Source organism: Salmo salar, chromosome ssa12, assembly GCF_905237065.1.
Source record: "Salmo salar chromosome ssa12, Ssal_v3.1, whole genome shotgun sequence".
NCBI lineage: Eukaryota > Metazoa > Chordata > Actinopteri > Salmoniformes > Salmonidae > Salmo > Salmo salar.
The window spans coordinates 58,457,299-58,475,423 of NC_059453.1; the positions used below are offsets into that span (position 1 = coordinate 58,457,299).

General features: G+C 42.8%; 1 protein-coding gene across 20 annotated transcripts in view; it reads right to left on the reverse strand.

Moving 5' to 3' along the window:
- The window catches only part of LOC106565371 (CUGBP Elav-like family member 4), a 103,763-nt gene that overhangs the window by 65,469 nt on the left and 20,169 nt on the right, over positions 1 to 18,125 (reverse strand). For all 20 annotated transcript variants that reach the window (XM_045691569.1, XM_014132406.2, XM_045691567.1 and 17 more), the window contains exon 2: positions 6,439 to 6,521. In XM_045691569.1, coding sequence (XP_045547525.1) covers positions 6,439 to 6,521 — 83 coding nt within the window. The remainder of the gene's footprint in view (positions 1 to 6,438; positions 6,522 to 18,125) is intronic.

An 18,125-nucleotide genomic window follows, 5' to 3' on the forward strand; every position in this document is an offset into this window, starting at 1 on the left:
ATCACCGCAACTTTCACAAATTGCTATTGAGAAGTGACCTGTAATGCAATTACTGCCCAATCCGGGGCCTAGGCCACCATCAATTATTAAAAGCTGCCGAGCCACGGCCTGGCTGATACTGCTCCGCCTCCGCTCCGCTCCCTGTGTTGTCATTATCACGTCTGTCCACGGCTGGCCAGCTGTTGCACCACGTACCACACAGGCACCGGAAATAAGCTTTAGGACCAACGCTTCCCCTGGATAAAACTAAGTATTACGGCTATGGGCCGTATGCATACATATCCTTGACCCAGGTGGTTGCTACTCATTGGTGATGGTGGACGGGGTGAGTTTCTCCCCTTAACAAGGTTATGTAAGCTCTTTTGGACCTAGTGGAAAACGTTTTTATGAATGCAATACGTTATTATTCAAATTCAAGTCCTGTCAAGTGAGAAGATGAGGACAGGAAGCTTAAACACAGGTTGATATTTATTGAGTCTTGTCCTGGAGGCAGAACTGATCGATTTCTCCTTAGATAGGCCAGCTGCAAAGTCAAAATTGGCTATATTGTAAAAATGTATGAAAACAAAAATGTGCTTTTATATGTCTAATTTTGGTTAGGGTTATGCATTAGGGTTATCAGTGTGGTTAGGGTTAAGGTTATGGTTCAGTTTAAAATCATATTTTAGGACTTTGTGATTGTGCTTGCTAGTGACCACTCTGCAGAACTGCCTCCAGAACACGATACATGATGAAAAACGCTAACGCACAGCTTCAACAGTTGAGACATGGGCTCCGTCACCAAATGGCACCCTATTCCGCAAAAAGTGCACTACTTTTGACGAGAGCCCTATGCACTTCATAGGGTATAAATAGATGGGGCTCTGGTCAAAGGTATTGCACTATATAGGGAATAGGGCGCCATTTAGGATGCAGCCATGGTTCAGACGTGCACTCCCCCTTAGTCCCCCCTTCTCTCCTCCCAGCCACACTCATAAAACCCCTACCTCACCCAGAGAGCCAGGCAGTTATTGACCAATGAGGCGGCTTATTGAGAAAAGCTGCCATGAAAGTGGGTCATGTAGCCAATCAATGCCATGGATTTCTGGACCCAGTCATTATCTCTCCTCGAGAGAAAAAAAGAAACAGTCACAAATCAGTGGTATGGAGACACCTCGCCTACACCTCCTCTCTCACCCTCTCTCTCTCTCTCTCTCTCCATCCCTCTCTATTCCTCCCTACATCCCTCCCTCCCTCTATCACACAGCTCCCTTTCCACCTTTCCTTTCTTTTTCTTCTGTTTTCTTGTCCCCGGGCTGAAACGGGTGTCAGGAAGGGAAAGAGTGAGGGAGGGAAGGAAGGCAGGGAGGGAGGGAGGAAAAGAGGGATGGTAGAACGGTGCTGGGCTGTGTGTGTATTTGAACACACTCTGAAATGACTCATTGATTCACATTGTATGTTTTGTGATCTGACTTATTACAGTGTGAGTCGGTCGGCACTGGATTTCTGTGTGTGTATGTTACGCTGCTTATTCAGTGTGGAGGAGAATGTGCAGTGTGCAGAGTGATGGTGGGTGTGAGAGTGACAGAAAGAAATGCATATGTATGAAGTGTGTTTATGTGGGGATGTATGAGAAAGATCTATGTCTATTTGTCTTTCACTGTAATTTGATTTGATTATTCCTCTTTTGGACTAGTCCTCCAAGTCCTTAAACATTAAAATACAATTTATAATACTGTGTGTGTGTGTGTGTGTGTGTGTGTGTGTGTGTGTGTGTGTGTGTGTGTGTGTGTGTGTGTGTGTGTGTGTGTGTGTGTGTGTGTGTGTGTGTGCGTGCGTGCGTGCGTCGTGCGTGCGTGCCTGTGCGTGCGTGTGTGCGTGCGTGCGTGTGTGTGTGTGTGTGTGTGTGTGTGTGTGTGTGTGTGTGTAGTCTGTGTGTCTGTCCCTGTATGTGTCTGCATGTGTGTTTAATCCTCATGGCTTTACACAAGTGTAATAGTACGTCTTGTGTGAGAATGTGTGTTTATGAGTTTGAGCGAGTATTTGCGCGTAGGTGTGTACACACACTGTGCCGGCTAGTCGTGCCCCCTCTCCTCCTCCTCCTCCTCCTCCCTCACCCCCTGCTTCGGAGGCCTTGTGCCAAAATCAATAGATGCTTTCTGATGCATCATGCTGTTGTATGAGTCTGAAACATGAGAGGATCATAAATATGGCATCCAAAGGTACACATTTGAGACAGGTCCCATTTTATAACTGTCTTAAACCTCCCCGGTGAATAATTTTATAGACGCACACTTTGAATAAACTAATGCAACATTTGTTATGTTTAGTTTTTGTCTGGCATTGGTTTGACCTCTGGTTAAGTTCTTCTCTGTAAAAGGAATTTTAATGGATTTCTGTTAAAGATAACGATAATGGAAGAGCAACCTAATAATGTGCCAGCACCTGTGAAATCCTGAAGTAGTACACTATCTATACAAAAGTATGTGGACACAACTTCAATGAGTGGATTCGGGTATTTCAGCCACAACTGTTGCTGACAGGTGTATAAAATTCGAGCACACAGCCATGCAATCTCCATAGACAAACATTGGCAGTAGAATGGCCTTACTGAAGAGCTCAGTGACTTTCAACGTGGCACCGTCATAGGATGCTCCCAAGTGCTCCCGAGTGTCGCAGCGGTCTAAGGGACTGCATCTCAGGGCTAGAGGTGTCAATACAGACACTCTGGTTTCGATTCAAGGCTGTATCACAACCGGCCGTGATTGGGAGTCCCATAGGGCGTCACACAATTGGCCCAGCATCGTCCAAGTTTGGCCGGTGTCGGCCATCATTGTAAATACGAATTTGTTCTTAACCGACTTGCCTAGTTAAACAAAGGTAAAAAAAATATATATATAATAATAATACATTAATTCCAACAAGTCAGTTCCTCAAATTTCTGCCCTGCTAGTGCTGCCCCAGTTAACTGTAAGTTCTGTTATTGTGAAGTGGAAACATCTAGGAGTAACAACAGCTCAGCCGCGAAGTGGTAGGCCACACAAGCTCTCAGAACGGGACCGCCGAGTGCTGAAGAGCGTAAAGATCGAGCGTAAAAATCATCTGTCCTCGGTTGCAACACTCACTACCGAGTTTCAAACTGCCTCTGGAAGCAACATCAGCACAAGAACTGTTCGTTCAGCTTCATGAAATGGGTTTCCATGGCCGAGCAGCTGCACAAAAGCCTAAGATGACCATGCGCAATGCCAAGCATCGGCTGGAGTGCTGTAAAGCTTGCCGCCATTGGACTCTGAGGCACTGGGAAAACATTCTCTGGAGTGATGACTCACGCTTCACCATCTGGCAGTCCGACGGAAGAATCTGGGTTTGGCGGATGCCAGGAGAACGCTACCTGCCCCAATGCATAGTTCCAACTGTAAAGTTTGGTGGAGGAGGAATAATGGAAATAATAACACTTTTGAGATTAATTGGACCGCCGACTGCGAGCCAGGCCTAATCGTCCAACATCAGTGCCCGACTTCACTAACGCTCTTGTGGCTGAATGGAAGCAAGTCCCCTCAGCAATGTTCCAACATCTAGTAGAAAGTCTTCCCAGAAGAGTGGAGGCTGTTATTGCAGCAAAGGGGCACCAAACTTCATATTAATGACGATGATTTTGTGTCCACATACCTTTGGTCATGTAGTGTATTAAAGTACACAGTCTACTCTAATCAATGTCAATCACTAGTGACTATGATACATAAAAACAAACAATTATCATGTCCTACTAAAATACAAATTAGTGGTTTACTGTATACCATAGTTGATTCCACACAAAGGCCTGGTCCATTTCCAATAGCATAGCTACATTGTCCAAAAATTCCAGCCATGAGATTCTGAATGTTGCTAGATAACCAGCTAACAATTTTAAAATGCTTTGGAGAAAATGTCAACACGCTAGTGAAGTCGAAAATAAAATAAAACTTGACTCTCACTTTAAGATATGCCAGTAGGTCAGGGATACATCCAATCTGGAGCTCAAGCTCAGTTACACTTCTGATTTTCATGTTTACTTGATAGTTAAGTGCAATCACCTGGTCCCCTGGCTCTAATTCAGTCCCCGACTAAAGGCCAAGAAGGAACATCAGCAGTGGACTTGGGCTCAAGCTCCCGATTTAAGTATCCCTGCAATAGGTATATCAATAAGTCATTTCAAGGTGCTTGTATCATGTCAAGTCCTAGTGCCTTAAGGAGCACCTTCAGGGTATTTTCACTATGGAATCCAAATCCTCTCAGTTTAGGTGTCACCTGGGCATCGGCTGAGCTAGGCACTACACTGCTTTTCAAAACTTTCCAACACGAGGGAACAACTTTGAGAAGAAAGATGCCAAGTGAAGCGAAAATGGGGGGGGGTTGGGGGGAGGGGGGTGATAGTTAGATTAAAAGAGAAGAGAAGAAGCAAAGTGCGGATAAAACGTCCTACTGCCTTTCTCATCTCTCCGCCAAGTCCCTGTTCTTTCCCTAATTAACTCATTTGTTGTGTTCCTCCGTCTTCACCTCTGTAAGGCTTCAAAGACCGCGTCTCCCAGACTCCTCTGCTTCTTTAAGGTTGGCTGCTCATACCAGAACTGTCCTAGAGAATTATACTTGTTTACTTAGCATTCACAATGAGTCGACAAACCTAAGCAATCACCGGCGGCCCGATCTGGGATTGGCTAATTAGCATTTCTTATTAAACGACGGTGATGGGTAGTGACTTCAATTAAATTAATTTGCTGTGGGTTCCTCAAGATTACCACGATGACGCCGATGCTGCTGCCACTGCCGTCTGCCGCCACTGCCGTCTCCTCGCAACATTTACAGAAGCTACGGAGACTGATCTAGTCACTATAAAGCTTTCAAAAAGTATGGATCGCTACATTAAAAAAGGGCCCTTTACTGATAACATAGATGTCGTACCGCGTACTGTACATACAACAACACTCAATAAGACAAAATCTTCTGTGTGAACGGAAAATCACATTTTGGTTTTGGCCAAATATTAAATTGATCTTCTTTTTGGTGTGTGACTGCGCCATTCCTGCTCGGGGGGATGAAAACAGAGAAAGAGAGAAGGATCCACAGCGGCAGAGGCAGCGCACGACTCCTCTCTTCCGCACTGCACATCTATGATGTCATAATCACTCACATCAAAGGCTTTCTGCTCAACATGGCGACTGTCAACCTCCCTGGAGGCGTCATTAAAAAACGAACAGACCCAACCAAGCGAGCCCTGACAGAGACGCATCAAAACTCAACACACACATATACACACACAGACACACACACATATGGCACAGATACACAATGTTAAAGCCCTGCAACATAGTGTGCTGGGTTAAAAAAAATATATATATATATATTAAAGTATACATTGGATCCAGATAGCGTAGGAGGTGTTGCTTGCAGTCATATTGTACATACAGTATGGTATACAGGTAACTGCCAAAATAAAGAAAACACCAACTTAAAGTATCTTAATAGGGCGTTGGGCCACCACGAGCCACCAGAGCCACAAGAACAGCTTCAATGCGCCTTGGCATAGATTCTACGTGTCTGGAACTCTATTAGAGCGATGTGATACCATTCTTTCACGAGAAATTCAAAGATTTGGTGTTTTGTCGATGGTGGTAAAAAACGCTGTCTCAGGTGCCGCTCCAGAATCTCCCATAAGTGTTCAATTGGGTTGCGATCTGGTGACTGATACACACATACACACACACATTCGCAACACGCACACACACACCCATTTGCTCCTTTGAGACCCCTCTTTCAAAGTCAGAGATCTCCTATTCTAGCCATGGTAGCCAAAATAATGGGCAACTGGGCATGTTTACACATGACCCTAAGAATGATGGGATGTTTAATTCACTCAGGAACCAAACCTGTGTGGAAGCACCTGCTTTAAATATACTTTGTATTCCTCATTTACTCAAGTGTTTCCTTTCTTCTGTATGTGCAAATATAATGTTGTTAGACACGTTAAATATACTGTCTGTATATTTACAGTATATTGTTGGCCCTACCACGGAACACACACATAAACACACACTGCAACTATAAATAGGCCTGCTCTGATGTGATGCTATGTGGTTTGTCCCCGTGGGTTTGTGTGACTGTCAGAGGGAGAATGAAAAGGCGAGGGAGCGGGAGAAAGAGGGAGAGGGACGCATGGAGAAGAAGAGGGAGAACAAACGGGAAAAGAGGGTGGTGCACGTGTGTTGTTGTGTGTACAGTATGTCAACAGTAAAGACATTGTGTGGCACCTTTGAATACAAACACATTTGTGTGGCAAGGTGTGTGCGTAGTGTGTGTGTGCCTAGCTGTGTGTGATCTTTATGCGTGTCGGAATCTGTTTAACATTTATTTGTCTGGGTGCATGTTAAGGTGCTTGAGGGGCCATAAAGTACAAACAGTATGACAGTGTGGTGGTAAACTTACCCCTGGCAGGGTCTTCTGCTCGTGAAGAGCATTCTGAGCTTTCAGGGCCGACTCTCTGGCACAGTAGGTAAGGAAGGCACAGCCTGAGAGAAAGAGCCCGAAAGAGAGAGAGAGACAGAGAGAGGGGGTAGGGAGAGGGAGAGAAAGGATAATGACGTTAGCATACTGGGGCGGACACTGAGAGACAGCGAAGGAGGAGACCACTCAAACTCGTCAGAGACAAAAATCCAAGAACACAAACTAACACAAACAGAGCAGTCCCTGGGAGAGAGAGAGAGAGAGAGAGAGAGAGAGAGAGAGAGAGAGAGATGGTAAGCCTGCAGCTAAAGAGTATTATCTCCGAAACGCTACCTACATGGCCTACTATACACTGAGTATACCAAACATTAGGAACACCATCCTAATATCGAGTTTACTTTATAAGGTGTCAAAAGTGTTCCACACGGTTGCCGGCCCATGTTGACTCCAATGCTTCCCACAGTTGTGTCAAGTTGGCTGGTGGTGGACCATTCTTGATACACATGGGAAACTGTTGAGTGTGAAAAACCCACCAGCGTTGCAGTTCTTGACACAAACCTGTGCACCTGGCACCTACTACCATACCCTGTTCAAAGGCACTGAAATCTTTTGTCTTGCCCATTCACCCTCTGAATGGCACACATACACAATCCACGTCTCAATTGTCTCAAGGCTTAAAAAGCCTTCTTTAACCTGTCTCCTCCCCTTCATCTACACTGATTGAGTGGATTTAACAAGTGACATCAATAAGGGATCATAGCTTTCACCTGGTCAGTGTATGTCATGGAAAGGGCAGGTGTTCATGTTGTTTTGTATACTCAGTGTATGTATGCTAAACAGTTTACTATACACTTTCCCTTTCCATGTTACCACTTCTTGTGTGGCAGAGATTAATAAACGTGCGCAAGCTAATCTAGCTACACTAGCTACTTTCTCCCAAAACATGTCACATTTTATGTGGCTCTCCTCTCTCTCTCTCTCCCTGCAAGTCTGCAGTTATCCAGTCGACCATCAGTGTGCGTCGGTCCTCACTTTGCTGTGACAAGGCAGACATTTCCCTGACAGTCTTTCTTTCTGCTCCATATGTTCCCACAATCCCCTGTTTCCCTAGCACCTGGGCTGACGTGAGGGGGCTGCCAGGGAGATGCCGGAGACTCAGGCAAACTAAGAGAAACCACAGGAACATGTCACTCACAGGCCCTCTTGACAGGAAGCCTATGTAGTGCTGTCATAAGGCTGACATAGTGTTAGCTAAGGAGAATCTTATTTAGAACTGTCCAACTTTTGACTGTGAATGTTATTATGGAGACCCTCCATGAACAGGAACATGTAACACAAGAAACCATGGAACCATGTTCAGAGGACATTTGGAAACGTTCCAAACATTCCAATAGATATTGTTTGTAGGGCCTGTTTACGCTTCAACATCACATTCTCCCCACAGTCAATTTGTAACATGCGTTACCGTGAAAGCATGAAGTGAAAATGAAATGAAACATTTCCTTTAAAATGTGTTAATGTATGAACAAAAATATGTTAACACAATGTACTGGTGATGCCTATTAGGCAGTTGGCCATCAAGGCATAAGTAGTTGATTGGCGTGACATTTTTTGTCTTTTTTGTTTTTCTATTTAGACTTGGACTTTCTTTCAAAGACTCAAAGATGTAAGTTCTCCAATCTTTTATTTCTGGCAAGTTTCTGGTTTGTGCCTGTTTATTACAAATTCAAACCCCAGAATGTTTTCGGGCACTGTAAAAACACCAGGTAGTCTCCCCTCACAGGACTGTCCTAAAGACAGTTCACACTGTCCTAGAGACTGTACATATACACAGTTTTAAAATATAATGAACAAACTAAAAGCCATCTGCGAGCTGTGAGTAGTATTTTCTAATCAAAAAGACTGTGTAAACATTAAAAACGCCGGTTTAATACAGCAGGCAGTAGTCAACAACAGAACTAAAAAAGGATGCCTGAAGAGTAGATCTAGTATCTTTCTAGCTCTATGTCTCCCTCTCTCATTCTTTTGTTCACATTCAACTTGTCAACATCCTTTTTAATGTTAAGTTATATCATTAATATCTGTTGTATCTGGCTATTTACATATTGACATGTTATGGGCAGAGAGAGTGGGGGCCAGACGAGTTGCAGCATGTATGAAGAGTAGGGCTAGCTAGTATACCTGAGGAGCTGGTCTCAGTTGCTGTGTGTGCTTGGCTCTGTGTCTTTAACCCTGGGCTGGCCTGATGGCGGGCCGCTGGAGAGCTCACTCTGCCTGTTGCTGTTTTTAATTAATGCCATGCTCATTAGCCCGAGTGGGAGCTCGCTGCTGACAGCCTGCTACCGCCTACCTACCTCCTCCCTGTCATGTTACGCTACATGCCAGCTGCCTCTCCCAAAGGAGGAACACGTGTGTGTGTGTGTGTGTGTGTGTGTGTGTGTGTGTGTGTGTGTGTGTGTGTGTGTGTGTGTGTGTGTGTGTGTGTGTGTGTGTGTGTGTGTGTGTGTGTGTGTGTGTGTGTGTGTGTGTGTGTGTGTGTACAAGCCTGGGCTTCACACACATCGCTCATACAGGGGTACACAACACACACACACACGTTGGTTTTACTATCCAAGATGGGACCAAAAAATGTATTCCTATTCAAAATCCTATTTTCCCTCACCCTAAACCTAACCCTTAACATAACCCTAACCCCAACCTTAACCCCAAATCACTAACCCTAAAACCAAACCTAACTCCTAACCCTAATCCTATCCAGAAAGCCTAACCCCAATTGTAACCCTAACCCTAATCCTATCCCTAAACCTAACCCCTAAGCCTAAAATATAATTTTTCCTTTTAGGGACTGCCGAAATGGCCGCACTTGTCAAAGTTTCCTTGTTTTACTATCCTTGTGAGGACTTTTGGAACTCAAATGGATAGTAAAGTTTAAACACACACACACACACACACTTGTGAGTAAGCAACACTCAACAAACACCCCAGTCATAGTCAGGCTCAGCTCAGATCTTGCTGTGTCTGGCTCTAGGTAGTATCTGGCAAAAACACACACTGGTAGGAGCAGTGGATAGACATTCATCTTTTGTTGCCTTGCATTGTTTTACAATGCTACAAATTCAAATCAACAACAGTGTAGAGAAGAGAAAGAAGAAGAAAAGAGGCAGCGAATGAGAGAGAAAGGGAGAGAGAGAGAAAGCGAGAGAGAGCAAGAGAGAGAGAGGGGAAGATAAGGGAAAGAGCAAATGAACAGTAGAAAGCGGGGGTGGAGAAGGGAGAAGAAAGCGGTGCAGAGAAAGAGGCTAAGCGAGAGAGAGAGAGAGAGAGAGAGAGAGAGAGAGAGAGGGAGTAGAGAGAGGGGGGGGACAAGATAGAAAAGTAAAGAGAGGTAGAGAGAGAGAAAGGTAGAGAGAGGTATAGAGAAAAAGGTAGTGAGAGAAAGATAGAGAGAGGTAGAGAGAAAAAGGTAGAGAGCGAAAGGGAGCGAAGATAAGATCACCTTGCTGTGAACACCATCCCCCTGTGTCCTACACTCGCCTCTTATCTCAACCACGGCAGACACCCTAAAGTGACACACATCCACCGACCTAAAGGGACACACACCCACCGAGAGAGAGAAGGAAAGAGGGAAAGACAGAAGGGAGTAAAAGAGAGAGAGAGAGAAAGGAAACAGGGATTGAAAGAGACAATGTCTAAAAAGTAGGAAAGATGGGTTGGAAAGACACCACTACTTTCTTCATCTACGGCAGGTAGCCTAGTGGTTAGAGCATTGGGCCAGTAACCAAAAGGTTGCTAGATTGAATCCCCTGTCGTTCTGCCCCTGAACAAGGCAGTTAGCCCACTGATCCTAGGCCGTCATTGTAAATAAGAATTTGTTCTTAACTGACTTGCCTAGTTAAATATAAATTAATCTTACCAGTGATTTGAGAAGAAGACGTCGGTGACAGTATTTTTATTGCCAAGTGGCCAAACTCTCTTCTCTTCTGTTAAAAGAGATTCCAATTGCAAGATGTCTAACTGAAGATTTGCTGGCATCAATTAAGCCAGTGCCTCTCATGAAGTCTACTTTACATTGTCATAATTATGACTTAACAGATGTGAGATCATGAGACTTGGTATTATCATTGCATTGTAATCATGGATGCCAAGAGAAGCCAGGCTTCCCAAATAAATTTACCAAGAAAAAAGAGAGGTAAAGCCCTTGATTAAATAAGAAGGCACTTTCAAGACTGCAATACGAGTTGGGAGAATAATACGCAAAACTACATTTTATCTTTCATCTCTCTGTGTTTTTGTCATATTCCTTCAATTCGCAAGAGGCTGAATGTATCTTACCGGAGAAAGCATCCAAGCAAGCAAACAGCGCCCCTCTGTCTCTGTATGTGTAGGCCATCTATCTGATTCTGTCTGGTCATAAAGAGTATGACATTGTTGCTGCCCGTAGCCTTGAATGCAAGGGAAGCCAGTGAGCATTTGGCCTCCCGTGATAAAAAAGTATAAAATAATAGCCAATCAGTGTTGAGTTAAACTGAGTGAGCTAAAAGGTCCTGGCGCACCAACAAAAAAAAGTGTCAAGAAGCCAGTTTGAATTTGGCTTCACACCTATCACATCTCCTCAAGAGAAATATGTCTTTGACAGAAACAACTTGAATTGTTGCATATTGTTGTGTTGTTGTACTCCGGTGGCTAGCTAGCTAGCTAAAATTGTCCCTTTTCTAAATTAACCATGGATGGAGATAGGGATTTGGACTTGTGGTTTTACTTAATTCTCCGTACTGGCCAATGATTATAACGGTGATTCTGATCCAACCATAAATTCATATATTGTGCACCTGGACTGAGAGTATGGAAGTTCAATATGTAGCTAGATGTAGAAGGATAATTTTAACTAGCTAACGTTACCCAAGAAAGGAAGTTAGGCTAGCGGGCAAGCGTTTTAGCCAGGTAGCCGAGGACAAGAAAAACTAAAAGTGTGTACTGTATGACAGAGTGATAGACCATTTCGTCAACATGAAAGAGAGGAGAATGGCATTGGCGTTTCTCTACAAGTAGGTTGAGTCAACATGTTTTTTTCTACTTGCACGAACGCACGCACGCACACACACATACACACAAACATCAGAACCATTGACAGCTACATCATATTTATCATCATTGATTGGATTAAATTATTTTTGGTATTTTTTAGTTGTCACTCTATTAGAGTAAGCATAGGTGATTTTATTATGTTGAAATGTTGAAGTTGAAATGGTGCTGGAATAGTGGAGGTGTCACGCCCTGATCTGTTTCACCTGTTCCTGTGATTGTCTCCACCCCCTCCAGGTGTCGCTTATTTTCCCCGGTGTATTTATCACTGTGTTTCCTGTCTCTCTGTGCCAGTTCATCTTGCATGTTAGTCAAGTCAACCAGCGTGTTATTCCCGTACTCCTTTTGCTATTCTCTTTTTGATAGTCTTCCAGGTTTTGACCCCTGCCTGTCTCTGGACTACTTTCCCGCCTGCCTGTTCATCCTGCCTGCCCTGACCTTGATTCTGCCTGCCCTGCGGTACCTTATGGACTCTGAACTGGTTTTGACCCTTTTGCCAGTCCACGACCATTCTCTTGCCTTACCCTATTGTATTAATAAACATTGTAAGACTCCAACCCTCTGCCTCCTGTGTCTGCATCTGGGTCTCGCCTTGTGTCATGATAGGAGGCAGCTCCAGTTTTCTTTGCTACTTGCGGAAACTCTCAGTGGTTCTAAATAAATATTTGTTTAGTAGTCGGAAAATGTCAGAAACATTAACTTGGTTGACCATGCTGTAGGTCACGTAACTGTTTGTTACATGCAACATGTTTTGTGGACTTCACCGGACAGAGGTTGCTCTCCTGTTTTGTGATGAAACACAGGTGTGGTTGAATTTATTCTGCCACTGTGTCTTCTTATTGTCTCGGCCTTAGGTCTATATATCACGGTGTCAAGGCATATGAACTAACAGATTATAGAGCAAACAACACAATTATCACAACACATACAGTTGAAGTCGGAATTTTACATATACTTCAGTTGGAGTCATTAAAACTTTTTTTCCAACCACTCCACAAATTTCTTGTTAACAGACTATAGTTTTGGCAAGTCGGTCAGGACATCTACTTTGTGCTTGACACAAGTAATTTTTCCAACAATTGTTTACAGACAGATTATTTCACTTATAATTCACTGTATCACAATTCCAGTGGGTCAGAAGTTTACATACAGTAAGTTGACTGTGCCTTTAAACAGCTTGGAAAATTCCAGAAAATGATGTCATGGCTTTAGAAGCTTCTGATAGGATAATTGACATACTTTGAGTCAATTGGAGGTGTACCTGTGGATGTATTTCAAGGCCTACCTTCAAACTCAGTGCCTCTTTGCTTAACATCATGGGAAAATCAAAATAAATCATACCAAGACCTCAGAAAAAAAATTGTAGACCTCCACAAGTCTGGTTCATCCTTGGGAGCAATTTCCAAATGCCTGAAGTTACCACGTTCATCTGTACAAACAATAGTATGCAAGTATAAACACCATGGGACCACGCAGCCGTCATACTGCTCAGGAAGGAGACCCGTTCTGTCTCCTAGAGATGAACGTACTTTGGTGCGAAAAGTGCAAATCAGTCCCAGAACAACAGCAATGGACCTTGTGAAGATGCTGGAAGAAACAGGTACAAAAGTATCTATATCCACGGTCAAACGAGTCCTATATCGACATAACCTAAAAGGCCGTTCAGCAAGGAAGAAGCCACTGCTCCAAAACCGCCATAAAAAGGGCAGACTATGGTTTGCAACTGCACATGGGGACAAAGATCGTACTTTTTGGAGAAATGTCCTTTGGTTTGATGAAACAAAAAATAGAACTGTTTGGCTATAATGACCATCGTTATGTTTGGAGGAAAAAGGGGGAGGCTTGCAAGTCGAAGAACACGATCCCAAGCCATGAAGCACGGGGGTGGCAGCATCATGTTGTGGGGGTGATTTGCTGCAGGAGGGACTGGTGCACTTCACAAAATAGATGGCAACATGAGGTAGGAAAATTATGTGGATATATTGAAGCAACATCTCAAGACATCAGTCAGGAAGTTAAAGCTTGGTCACAAATGGTTCTTCCAAATGGACAATGACTCCAAGCCTACTTCCAAAGTTGTGGCAAAATGGCTTAAGGACAACAAAGTCAAGGTATTGGAGTGGCCATCACATAGCCCTGACCTCAATCCCATAGAACATTTCTGGGCAGAACTGAAAAAGCGTGTGTGAGCAAGGAGGCCTACAAACCTGACTCAGTTACACCAGCTCTGACAGGAGGAATGGGCCAAAATTCACCCAACTTATTGTGGGAAGCTTGTGGAAGGCTACCCGAAATGTTTGACCCAAGTTAAACAATTTAAAGGCAATGCTACCAAATACTAATTGAGTGTATGTAAACTTCTGACCCATTGGGAATGTGATGAAAGAAATAAAAGCTGAAATAAATAATTCTCTCAACTTTTATTCTGACATTTCACATTCTTAAAATAAAGTGGTGATCCTAACTGACCTAAGACGGGGCATTTTTACTAGGATTAAATGTCAGGAATTGTGAAAAACTGAGTTTAAATGTATTTGGCTAAGGTGTATGTAAACTTCTGAGTTCAACTGTAGGTTGTAATATGGAATTTTTTTCTGTCTTGGCTTTACCGATCATTTTACCCACGCACTGCTACTGGCTATTATCATTCATGGCTCCCTCTACTAAAAAGTGTTATTTTATTCCCCAAAATATGTCAGAACATTTTAGCTATAGTCTTAAAAGAGTCCATTGCATGAAAGGGCTCTATAGCCTTGCACATTAGCAACTCTGAAAGAAAATCCTCGCCTTTAAAATGTTATTCAGTCAGTCAATAAAAATCTCCAGATCTCTCACCTCTGTTTTGTTAGCACTTATCTGGACCTGAAAGGTAGGACCAAGTACAGCCTTTTCTCCATACACAAAATATGTTTTCACTTCAGTTTAAAGATTGATTTTAAGAGATGAAAAACGTGACTAGATTACTTTGCAAGGTCTCAGCGCTCTGTGAGCTTTACTAAAGAGGAATTCCAGCCACATTTGTTATAATGAGGTGCTATAAACCCTTTACAACTAGGGATGTGTGTCTCTCCTTTCATGAACGATTTGATTCGCATTTAGATACATTACATTGGTTGTCATTCAACTAATAAAGCCTATGGTTTGACATTGCGAAAGCCATTTTACAAGCATCTGAATGCTGAAGGTTCCGTGCAGATGAACGAATAGCCTATTAGAACCACATCGGGCCTACCTCTCCTTGGCGCGAGCATCTGTGTCCCCCGCCCTGTGCGCCCTGTTATTATCTGACAGTCATATGCAGTTACATGCATAAAAGTTCAACAGTCTACTGAACTGAAGGAGAGGACGCATCAATTCATTCAAAACAGGTAAGAGGTGTTTTCGTAGTAAAACAAGATTGAATCTGGGGGTTTTTCCTGACCGATGCATGCTTAATTTGGATCGCGATGCACTAGTATCTTTAACATTGGAACCAGGACCGATGCATACTGGTGAATCGTTACATCCCGGTTTCTAACTCCGTTGTAACTCTAGCATGAGACTTAATGACACATTAATGCACCATAAACTATGCTGTATGCAATAGCAGCCCTGTCACTTGTTGGAAGGGTAACAAACCAACCTAATCAAACCATGTCTTGCCCTGTCTGACAAACTTTGGAGGGAACTATTCCTTTAACGTTGATCAGGAAGCCCTTGGTTCTGTGTGTAAAAAGGCTGTGTCCATATATTCTTCTAAAAGTCCTAACCACCTTTCCTTCAAGACCACTGGCAGGTGAATGGACTGGATAGGTTTCCACCATATCACTTTCACCCGTCATGTGCGTTCAGATCTGTGCTCATGGAAGGAATGAGATGAGGAAAGGGGGCTATCTTAGAGTATGGGGACACAGAGTCAAGGTCTCCGGAAACATTTCTATGCAGGTTCTACCCCCATATCATTTAAAAATATGTAATTGAATGCAGTAAACCCTTGATTAAATAAGAAGGCACTTTCAAGACCGCAATATGAGTTGGGAGAATAGTACGCAAAAAGAAAATCTTCAATTACTGTGCAGAGACCACGTCAGGGCTTTTTTGTTCCGTAAAATAGGCCTTAAAAATTCAGGAGCTGTTTCATGGACTAATGAATTCTCGTCTTGAGTGTGATATTATTCTAGCCGAGTGAAATAGAACTGAGTGCCAACATATATAAAAGGGACGGTATGCATTCATAATGGTGTGTAATACCCCAGACCTCCTTTACCATACCGATCCCACAGTGCTAACACAAGGTAGAGATAGAGAGACAGAGAAAGAGAGAGAGAATGAAAGTAAACACACACCTGTGCAATCTCTAACTACTTGACATGTATTTGAGTCGCTGAAAAATGAGAAAGTAACATTCCCACCCACATGAAAGAATACTACAGTACTTACTATAGAATTATATAGTAAACTGTCGTATACTGTAGTATATTGTAGAATACTATTCTACACGCTGTAGTAACCCTTGATCATGTGTAGTACTTACTATAGAATGTTGTAGTATACTGTAGAATACTTTGGTGAATGCTACAGTATTATCTGCAAAAACACTACATTCCACAAAAACACTACAGTTTTTAAACTATAGTAAATACTACAATACTATTAAATGTGCATACTCCCTGCCCATTCCCCTCCCCATATCACAATTTGTGCCACCCAGAAGTGAGAAAAATACATGCCAAGTATAGACCATATACTGTGTTCCCTAAATCAAATCAAATGTTATTGGTCACATACACATATTTAGCAGATGTTATAGAAAAGAGCAGAAACTCTAAACTATCCGTTCAGACCCCAGTCCTACCTAAAGGTTATGGGAAATGTGCTCTTTTAGTATTTCTCCAGTAAGTTTCCTGAAAGAAAAAGCCTCCATTTCTATGTCAAATATAATAAAATGAAAACACTATAGTAAATACTACAGTAATGTCCGCAAAAACACTACAGTAAATACTACAGTACACTACAGTCTTCATAAACACTACTGTAAATACTACAGTATACTAGAGTCAGCAAAAACACTACAGTAAATACTACAGTATAATACAGTCTGCAAAAAAACGAAACTAATTACTATAGTACATACAACAGTTTTATTTTACTACATTATTTATACTATAGTTAACTGTAAATACTACAGTAAATACTACAGTATTCCCTGTAGTGTTTTTGTGGACTTTAGTCTGCAAACACACTACAGTGAATACTACAGTAAAGTCTGCAAAAACACTGCAGTGAATACTATAATATTTATACCAAAGTAAATATACTATAGTGTTTTGTCATGTGGGCACAAATCCATCACAATACACTTACAGGTGCTTGGCGTAAAAACTAAAGCAAACCTAAAAAAACAACATAGCCTCTTATATTTTCTTTATAGTAATAGTGACAACCTTTCAATCCCAAATGGATCTTGGTCGGGACAAAACCTTTAAAGGTATAAAGTATAACAAAAAGGATCATTAAAACAGCACGACACTGTGTGTGCATTGTGGAAGTCAGTGAATGCACCACGTTCCACTGTAAGCCTGTGTCTAAAATCTCACCCTATTCGCTATACAGTGCACTACTTTTGACCAGAGCCCTATGAGTCCTGGTCAAAAGTAGTGCTCTCTACAGGGAACAGGGTGCCATTTGGGAGGCCTGAACTCTCGCTAATCGATTGGCAGATGAGGAAAAAGGGCCGGCTTTAATGTGTTGCATGTGAAGGATTTACTGGAGAGCAGAGGCACTGAATCAATGGAGTAGAAAATGCATCATTAGGACAGTGTTGTTGTCGTCGGCCACCTCTCTACGCGCTCCCCAGAGAGATGGGGACTGTACACCCACACGCTTGCGTGCACGCGTATGAGCACACATGCAGGCCCGCACGCACGCACACACACTCTCTCACTCCAATACACACGTGCACAAGTAAAGCAGAAACAGACACATGCCAGCATATACGGTATACAGACACACACACACACACACACACACACACACACACACACACACACACACACACACACACACTTTGTTATTTGTATTATCCTTTAACAATACTAAACAGCAGTTTGCATTTATACGATTTAGACCGATTCCACGCTGTCATTATGTTCTGTAAATTCTCTTATTACTATTAATAATGAAGTTAATCAATTTAACCTGGTCCCTTTGATTTGTCCCTTGTTTACAACAGTTGTGGGTTGTTGCTCACTAGGTAACAGATTTTGTGCAAATAAATATTTCAGTAACACTTCAACCTAATGTTGTAGTGTAATCCTTTCTATCTCAAAGTCCTTTCACAAAAGAGGAGAAAACCAACACCCCCCCCCAAAAAAAGAGTCAATTGACGTGTCAAAATCACCTTGGGGTGGTTGACAAAAACAGGAGCAAGGGTCTGACTCTGAGACACAGGGGTTAGTCTGCCCTCCCATTACAACACTTTCAGCCCTAAACACCACCATTAATATTCCTCTCCTCTCATTCCCCCTTTCCTGTCCTATTATCCCGCCTCGGCGGAGGGATGGCGGAGAGACGCGGTGTCCTGTCCTATCCCGTCCTCCACAGGGGAG